General features: G+C 39.5%; 1 protein-coding gene across 1 annotated transcript in view; it reads left to right on the forward strand.

Annotated features, from left to right (window-relative positions):
* The window catches only part of triqk (triple QxxK/R motif containing), a 32,668-nt gene extending 22,637 nt beyond the window's left edge, over window positions 1-10,031 (forward strand). The window contains exon 4 of the mRNA XM_008306775.1: window positions 7,576-10,031. Within this exon, the coding sequence (XP_008304997.1) occupies window positions 7,576-7,683 (108 nt within the window). The 3' untranslated portion in view covers window positions 7,684-10,031. The remainder of the gene's footprint in view (window positions 1-7,575) is intronic.
* The last annotated feature ends 224 nt before the right edge of the window (window positions 10,032-10,255 follow it).

Below are 10,255 nucleotides of genomic sequence, written 5' to 3' on the forward strand. Positions count from 1 at the left end.
GCCCTGTGATAGACTGGTGACCTGTCCAGGGTGTCCCCTGCCTTCACCCTGAGTCAGCTGGGTTAGACTCCAGCCCCCCACGACCGTAGTGAGGATTAAACGGTGTATAGATAATGGATGGATGGATATTTAATGTATTTGTCTCCTCTCTGCTCCATGTAAACACAACCTGCAGTTCATCCTACTTCAGCCAGTCAACATGACTGTTGGTTACCGAGGAGCACAGATTTTTTTTTTTAACAGAATCTGGAACAAACTATTTTTTTTCTGTCTGAACTGATTTTGGTGAAACAAGCTTAGATTTGGTTGAGTTGTCCCAGGTGAGTAGTTTGAGGACTGTTGCAAAAGTTGAAAGTCTGAAAATACTTTGTTTTTACAGTTTCTGGTTTGAATAAAGCGTGTAACTTTAGATAATGTTTTTCAAGGTAACATGCCTCTTAAAAGGTGCCGGGTGAACACTGGAAATACTTAGTTGAAGCTTTACAAAGTGAAGTATGAGAATTGTACGCTGTCAGTGACGATTCAGATACAAGAAGTGCTCGTTGATTGCTAGACAATAAAGCCTCTTCAAAACCAAAGAAAACAAACATACAAAAGAAATTTACCAGAAACTTTTATTCAATCACAAGATCTACATTTAATGGCTGGTTATTTATGACTTGCACAGATGAGCCATGTGGCCTAAATTCACCGACGGTAGCTGGTGTCTCTCTGCCGCCCACACACACACCCACCAACACACCAAGTTGCTTAGTGCATAGGCACATACAGGCTGACGTACACACACACACACACACACACATATGCGCACACAAACAAACCCAGGAGGAGAATAAAAATCGGACCAGATGAGGGGATGTCTGCTGAGCTGTGGCTTGTCGCCAGGGTGACAGGGACCAGGCTCCCAGCATGCCGAGTGTGCTGCAGCTGCCGTTGGTGCTGAGAGAGCCACATGATGAAGATGATGATGTGTTTGGGCCCCATCCAGAGGTCTCCATCAAAATGTGGGCAGGAGAGGTTGTGTGTTTGTGTGTGTGTGTGTGTGTGTGTGGGCGCACATAAATGTGTTTGTGAGACAAGGCAAGAGTCAACACAGTGGGCTATACTCTCCTCGAAAACAATGATCTCAATCAAGTGCAGGTGCTTTCTACAACTCAAGTGTTTTCACCGAAACCCCTCCAGCTTGTTTTCATAGACAAGTCACTGTAACCAGCTGTTCTCTTTCTCTCTGAAACCTGACGCAAAGATTAGTGGCGGGGTGGGGTGGCGGGGAGAGAAACTGAATTGCAATTTTGTTCGTCTTTTTTGTTTCACCAGCGATTCGACGAAACGCTTACCTGTGTCAGAAGCCCAACATTTTCTTTGTGATATTGTCGACAGAATTACAAATGCTTCTCTTTGTCATATTTTTCAAAGCTGCCAGAGAACACAAGGAAGCAAAAGAGAAAAAAAACAAAAAACGGAAAACAATCAAGCCTCCGTGATTTGATAACGGCTCTCTTTTCTCGGAGGCCTCGGCAAAATAGAAAAGTAAATCAAGCGGTGGAAGCCTGGCGGTTAATATATGAAACTAAAGTGCATGAAATTTAAAAGTTTTCCAATTAAGCGAGGACTTTAAGCTGTTTGGAGGCTGCTGGGATGTAGATAAATGTGGGCTGAGGCTAATGAAGACCAATGCTGCTGATGACTAGGCACTACAACATGTACACAGATAGCTGCGGATGCTGTGACGCCTTTTAATTGTCACCCACAACCCCCATCGCCTTCGTCAGAGAGGAATTATTATTAGCCCCCCACCACCCCTCGTTTATGCAGAGCCTTATCTTCTCACTTGTTTTCTCTTTCATTCTCACTCTTGTTTTTCATTTCTCTCTGCCGTTTGGCCGCTGGGTTGAATTTGCAGTCTGTGTGCTACATGTAGACAAACATACATTACTGATGCTTTCATTGTGATTCTATTATTTATTTGCTTCTGTTTTTTTTTTCCCCCCACATTTGCTATATTAGTTTGTCTTGCTTCCTGCTTTTGTCATTTTCCCTCATTGTAACCTTTTATCAACTCACTCATGAATACACAGCATATTTAGTTTAACGTCGTTCAGGTAGCTTTTTTTCCTCCCAAGTGTATTAAAAAGAACCCCCACAAATAGCAGCGTCAGACTCTAAATAGCTGCAAAGATTGGAATCACATTGTGAACGAATTTGCGCATCGTATGTTTTGAATCCGCTCGTCATGTCACCTTTGTTGTCGTGGCCCAGTTTGCAATTTAAAACTCATTTCCACATTCGAATCAAATATTTCTTTTTGAATAACCTCCAATCAGACTGTACTCTGCTCTCTTTTAAAGCTCTCCAAGCTCTCCAGTGTTGATTAGAAAGTTTGCTGCTAATGAGTTCTCTTGATAAAGAATAACTGGCATTGTTCAATACTCTGAGTGCCCCTAATGAAACTCCAGCTGATGAAGATTGTAATCGTGAGAGCGCCACATAATGAACAAGCGCTCCAAATTCCCATTTTCAAGTTGAATACCACTCCTTTGGAAAGCCTCAATTTGTTTGACAATTAACCAATAGAAAATCTGAAAAAAAACAACAAAAAAATAGGCCATTTTGTTGAAGAAACTTTAACTTCTCAGTAAAAAAAAAAAATGGCAGGAAAACAGTGGAGACTGATTGCAGATGCTGCGGTCACTCGGTGAGGCTGAGGCGTCTGAAATGTGATGCTGAAAGGTGTTTTTGTTCGATGTTGCTCCAGTTTCCAGTCTTTAATTCAAGCGATAACCTGAAACTGATTGCATTAAACTCAAATAAATAGTCGGTATATTGTTTATAATATTTGTAAAAAAGTGCCCATTTCTTTAACTGGAGTATATAATCTACAGCATTTTCTGCTCTTTTAAATTATTTCACCGAGGTGCATTTATCGTCAATGTCACCTACTCCTACTTTCATTTCAACATGCGACAATTTCCCGCGGTGACTCTCTCAAAGCAGCTGTGAATGTTTGTTTCATTAATGTGCAGATGGGTCCATCAGAGTTAGAACACCTACTGTGGGGGCCTGGTTTACTTTAAAGAGTCTGAAAGCATTTCCACACAAATGCAGGTAAATTGGAAAACGCACCTGTTTGTCTGCTTTGGCCCTCCATCAGCCCCGAAGCCTGTGTTTTCCACAAAGTTTTCAAAAAATGCTCTTCTGTTTGAATAGCTTTAAAAACAGCACTCTTGAGATGATTATCTGCTATTTAACCTTTCCAAACAAGGCTGTCGGGTTCTGCGCAGTTGCTTTTTTGTTATATAAATGTATAATATGCACGTCTTTCTGTACAAAGTGACTCCGTGTAGGTTTAGGAAACGGCCCAAGCTGAAAGATGGAGGATGTTGGGACTGAAAATGGCCGTTGGACAAGACAACTGATGCTGGAAAACCTTATAATGTCCCAACATTTTTATTTTTTCAACCCCTCTTCCATTGTGTTACAATTCCCGCAGCGTATTCGTGATGCTCCTATCATTGGATCAACGTGCACCGAAGCCAAGGGATGATTTAATTAGCTCGTTAGCTCATTAGACTAAATTATTTGCGTGGGCCGAGTTTTGTTTGTTCAGCCAAACTCTCAAAATCTGATGTGATTTCAGCTATGTTGTGCTGATTGTGGAGCATTTCCTGTGTTTGTGGGGCTAAGAACAGCATCAGCTGGCCACTATGACCGAGACTCCTGTAGTAATTAACGACCTCTGGCCTGCGTTTATGTTCAGCATGTGGAAATGTTAAATAAAGCAGCATTTCTTTTAACTGTAGGTAGGTGTTGCAACAACAAAAAACCCCAACACTGCCTTCACCACCAGTATATATTAGCAATAATCAATTGTTAACTAGCAAATACAATAGAATAAAATAGTTCTTTATTGTCACTGTGGAAGCAATGTTAAAAAGACAGCAGTGAAATATTGTTGCAGCATCCTTTGTGGCAGCAATACACAAGTAAAAAAATAATATGAAAGGAAAGACAAATAAATATATATAAAGTATAAACTGTTAAAGCTAAGACGATAACAAAAAGGAGGTATCTACAGCAGAGTGTGAGTATCTATAACTTTAATATAACACACTTTGAGTAACTAATAAATACATTTTAAAAACGAAGTAGGTTACAGTCGTGACTTGACATTCAGACCCTTAACAATCTGAAAGCCTTGCTATCTGACAGAAACGAATGGAACCCATTAAAAACAGCCTTAACATACCGACAGCCTTGGATTCCGACTCCGACATGATATTTTATGTCACTAATAAGAATAACGGCGTATTATCTGACTGAACAATCCAACAGATTGGCTACGTTCAGACTGCAGGACTTAATGACCAATTCAGATTTTTTTGTGAAATCAGATTTTTTTGTGAGTTCGTTCACATTTCTAATTAAATACGACTTGTATGTGATCTGCTGTGTGAACTTCATACGACCCAAAGTGTCCCACATGCGCAGAAGAGGACACAACAACGTCACACACAGCAAGCATGCTCAGTGTTTTTGGAAGTAAAAACGGATGGTAACGGTGGAGCATATCTTGCCCGCCACTCCTCCACCGCCGCTGACTAAAGTGGCATCAGCATCCAAGTACTACCTGCACGTTCCTGCCACTTCCACCCCGGGAGTGCGCTGGAACTGGCCGGAATGTGTACAATCGCACCGGTCAGTTAGGCGAGAAATCCAGCGATGCGTAGGGTTCTAACAATACACTAGTTATTATAACAGGCATGAACAATAAATATTAACAAATGAGCCTTCAAGCATCAAGCCCTCCTTGTATCTCCACCTCCGTCTTGACAATCCGACAGCCTCGCTATCCGACATAAAAGAAGGTTTTACATTTAGTGTCAGATTATCGAGTCACGTATTATTATTAGTATTATTAAAAATAGAAATCTGACACTTTTAAAGTTAAGCAAATCACGCGCAAAAACACTACTAGAGAAATGCAAATATTAGCTTTACTTTACTTGAAAATACACTTTTTACACACAAAAATCAAGTACTTTCTACAAAGACTACTCTTGCTTGATCTACATAATATTCTTGTGCCAAAATGGCCATTAATACTCAAAAGTAGATCAAGCAGGAAATTGTTTAAGTGTATATTGTGCACGACCTGCACTAAATATCTGGAGTTGCAGACTTTCTATAAGGTGATTTATCTATGGCATAATTTTATCCCTTCTAATAGTCAGTAAAGAAAGTAACTGTCAGGCCACTTACCTCTCGTCTCGTTTGGAGATATTTTTTTTGTGTGCCAAAAGCCGTAACTTCATTAAATGCTGCTGCCATGTCAGAAGGTTTAAATAATGAAAGTCCTACCCCCACACTATGCTGGCTGTGCATAACAATTTAGGAGATGTTTAAATGTGCGCTCCTGCCAGTTGTCTGAGCAGGCAGAAACGCAAATGAATATAATCCCGAGTTGGGTGCAGCTGCCGGTGGTTCCCCCCCCCGTCCCCCCTTTTTTATCCCGATCCTCTAGGGGTGGAAGTCAGATTTATTTATTTCCCTCCACCATTGTGCGCCATGATGCATAGCTGCCTCGCAGCAGCAGAAAGCTCTGAGTTTATTTCACATCTATTAGTTTATCGGTTGGATAAGGGGTCGGCGTTAACAGGGGTTTGATCAGGTCTGGATCTTATTTAGATGTAGTACTGCACTTTAATGGTGTGGTCCAGGGGAGGTTGTTAAAGTGGATGTAAAGACTTTGTAAAAACGAGTCATCACACAATATAGTCTTTATAATTATTGCTCATGCACAGGGGATGTGCAGGGAAACAAACTGCAAATATATAGGCTATGTATGTGTTCATTAGATGGATTCATTGTAGACTCCTCATGTAGATAATAAAGGTTGAAAATAAAGTATTTCCTTTTTATGTACTCTTAATAAATAGTAAATAAACAGACACATGCATGGGGATTGTAAGTGCTGGAATCCTGCATCACCTCTATCTGTACACTTGAACCTATAATATCTATTTAGAGCTGCTAGAACACGTTCATGTGGCAGTTACGTCTGTTAGCATCTAATGTCAGTTTTCCATAATGTCGCCATGATTTGGCACAAAGATTTAAAAGCGTTAAAAGCTTTCCAGCAGCGCTGCCAGTGCATTTCCAGATTCATTTCCCGAATAAGCTGCATTTAGCTGAGTGACGTAATCTCACAGAGCAGCTAATAGAAATGCTTTCGGATTTTATCATCGACTGTATGTAAGTTGGCTAATTTATACAATCGCTTGTTCACGCCTAAAGATGTTAAAGACACGCTGAGCTTATGGCTGGGCGTTTCAGTAACATATGAGCACATACGCCCCGAAAAAACAGATCGCTGGTTCGATTCCTGGCTGGACTGTTTGCTGGAAGTCATTCTTCTGCGCTCTCTTCTAGTTACCTGTCTCTCTTCACTGTCCTATTGAACAAAGACTAAAAAAGTCCCCAATTAAATTTATGTATATATATATAACAATGTAAAGACCACTGTGAAATCCACTGAAGCAGAAAATATGTGACCATGATATCAGTGTTTGAAGAAATAACAACATCCAGATGCTTTGCTTGTGTATCAATTGCGTTAAGTAAAAAAGCTGCTAAAAAATGTACAAGTAGTGAATTCAAAGTGAAGTTGAATGTGGAGTTTAATGTAACAGCATCAACAAAGCACTTTCAAGTATAATGTAATATATTCCATAATTATTACACTGGATTATTGCCACTGATTACATCTTCATTTTTAAATATTTGACTGCTTAGCTGGTTAAAGCTGCAACAAACTGTTGTATATTATAAGCTGATGATGCAATTAATCTGTAAAATAATCTGTAAATTAACAGGTAACTATGGTTGTGAGGTGAGCAGTACAATCTCTGTGTGACAAAAAAAACCCATCAACCCTGATTTGGATTAAAATAGTAAAGTAATCCATGACTTCATTGGGTAAAGGTACTTTTTGTTATTCCACTACTTGGCTGTATCCACCACAGTACACTGACCTATGACGTATTAAAATAAAACAAAGGTTTTTCATTTCTTTACATTTTCTAAGAACTATGATCAAAGTATAATTGCAATGGAAAACAAATTAAGAATAAAAATAAGGAACATTAATGCAGATTTGAACTGCTTCCGGTGATATTTTTGGTTTGAATATGACAACAGGTACAGATGTAACTGTGAGGTTCACACGCACAGGTAACAGCTTTGTGTTCACGCCCGAGTGGAACAGACTTCAACTCATTTGAAATGTTCTTCGTTGTCTGGAAAACGTCTGAAGTGATCACACATTGATTGACATTTCAGTAGCTAGACACATCAATGTAACTAAACTTATACTGCACTTCAAATATTTATTTTTTGGTTTTTGGTTTAGCAAAACCAGATACAACACAAGTGAAAAAGTTCAATTACAGAACATTGCAAACACATTGAAATAAAGTGGAGCTGTTCTTCAGTGTATCAGGCACACACATATAGAAACCATCCATAGAAGAATACTGTGAATATGATATTTTTCAACCTTTTGTTTTCCCTCCTCAGGATGCATTCCTGGTCATCGCAGCAATCCTGTTCTTTGTGCTCTGTGTTTACGCCTTCTTCTACCTTAACCTGAGCACCGAGCTCAACCTGGACGTGGACGTGGATTAATACCAGATGGACTGTTTGCTGGAACTTTGTTTTGTTTCTCAACTCAAGAAGAGGAGGAAAGAGGAAAGGAAAAAAAACAAAACAGCGTCCTAAAGGGCTTCTGTAGAGTCCCTGCGAAGGTTTTCTCAGTTTGGTCGACGCAGTCTGAATGTCTTTTTCCACACTTTGTCGTTGACTTGGTGACAATGAGCAGCCTCTTTGATGGAAAAGACACAAAGCATCTAACAGGGAAGTTATATATAAGAAAAGGTTTCATAACTGACTAGACATCATTTTCTTCTCTGATAAATTTGCACAGTGAAATGAATCTACCATTTATTCCTTTGCTTTCGTATATACATTCTATTACCACAATCTAATGCTCGTTTCTTCCAGTTGCTTTTCTCTGAGCAAACCCAGAGTGCAGCCTTTAAAAAGTCAGTGACCTCTAGCTTTAACATTCTGCTACATTCAGCCAAGAATATGAGAATCTTTTTTTTTTTCTTTTTCTTTTAACACAAGTAATCCAAACTACAGTGGAGACTAAGCTCCGTTAATCACATTCTGCAGAGTCACGTCCCACTGTTTTCTCCACTAATAGAAAAATGTAAATCTCTCGTCACATTGAGACAAACGCTTGCCTCACATTCCAGTGCACAAACCGCTCCTCCCGGATATCTGGAGATCACAAAGTGTGAGATTAGAATCCACAAAGCCCCTCGTCCTGATTGAACATGTGTGCAGAATACAGAACAACACATACATACATACATAGATGCAGCGCGCAGACGTACATCCTCAGGATAAGCATTTTAAATATGATCAGGTTCTTTTCATCGGAATGGAAATTATGGAGATGAATGATTACTGAATAGAGGTGAGCCTGCATGTTTCTCATAAGGAACACCTTGATGGGTTTCCCTCTTTTGTATATTGTTATCTTCCTGGGGATGTAATGTGTTTCTATAGAGAGGAATATGAAGGTTTGTCAATGCTTCTTTTTTTTTTTTTTTCCTCCTACCGCTTCACTCTTTGTGCACCAGACCTGTAAGGTGCAAGGACTGACCTTCTATCAACCTTTTCAGTCCAAGTGCTGCCGCTGTTTGAGAGATTATTTGTTAGCAAAAGAGCACAGATTCAAGGGCTTTTATTGTAGCTCGCATGGATTTTTTTTTTGTTTAAAATTGTAATTTTTTTTCCATGCAGTCATCACTTTCTGTTTCCATTTACCACACAGCAACAGCAATACTGTCATCTGTGGGGAAATTCTATCTCATATGACGACTTTTTATACTAATGAAAAGCAGGGATGCACGATATTGGATGTTTTTTGCCTCGATGTCAACGTTTTCCAACTCATTTCGGCAGATTACTGATATCGATATCTGTGCATAATTTATCCACCTAATTGCAGTGAACATTATGTCTCTCCTGTAGTGGAATTAACATGTCGTCAGGCTTTTATTGTGACGGACCAGCAGGCATCATATATAGTGCTTTTTTTAATTTAGACGTTTAAAAAAATCTTGAAAAACATCCCCAAGAGGTTTATCCTGACAGGCAGTTGATGTTCATTTTAAAGCCTCCTCATCAGCTGATAAGCGATGACGCGTCGATGTCATCACGCAGCCCCAAGCACAGCAGCATATAAAAGCCCAGATACCAAACACACAAGGGGCCTTCTTTCATTCCTAACATGTTTTCTTTTCCACAAGTCTTTTAAGAAAAAAAAAAAAAACAAGTACAAGTCTTACGTCTGTGTGCGACTGTGTTCCATCGCTGATATGATTCCTGAAATGTGAGAGCGATTCTGAGCTTTCAGTTTCTGCCTTTTCTCCTCTTTTCTCCCATGACCTCCCGACCTCTAGTAAAAGACTACACGTCAAAGAAACCATTATGATAAGCATGCAGCCGTACCCTCACCCAGTCGCTTTTATCTCGCCTTGGTACATCCCGACCCCCTCCCTCCCCAACACTGTGACTCACTCACATGTGTAACAATAGATAGCCGGGCCTAATAGACCTTCATACATGACACCTGTTATCTGAAAGGTCACCATTACCAACTACAAGAGCCTTGACATCAGCACAATGGAAAAGGAAAGGATCTGGCAGCACAACCTATTTATTCAGACTCGTGTTTGGCAAAATGAGATTTTTTTTTTCTCACAACGGTGTAATTGTTAGTGAATTAGATTATATGATATATAAGCATTTTACAATGATTTCTTTGGATCACTATGAATGACTTTTCTGGATGTCTTTTTGTTAAATTGCTTCTGAAAATGAAATCTGTTTGTGAAGGAATCTGCATTGTATAGAATAAAATAAAGATTCTTTCTGTTTTCAATAAATTTATTTGAATACAACTTTGTGTGATCTTGAAGTTTTTTTTGCCTACATTAAGCGAATAGTGTGTAAATTTCTGAAAATGTGTCACGTGCATGCAGTTGCTCATTTGATAAAGCACGGATTGTATTCGAACACGATGACGGCAGTGTATACTTTAGATAACACTTCCGCGTTATTACCAGTAATGTTTTATGCTTCTTATCCCAGAGGGGTTTATATTTAGCTGTTAAATGTAGGTGTA

This window comes from Stegastes partitus, unplaced genomic scaffold, assembly GCF_000690725.1.
Source record: "Stegastes partitus isolate 25-593 unplaced genomic scaffold, Stegastes_partitus-1.0.2 Scaffold46, whole genome shotgun sequence".
Taxonomy (NCBI): Eukaryota; Metazoa; Chordata; class Actinopteri; family Pomacentridae; genus Stegastes; species Stegastes partitus.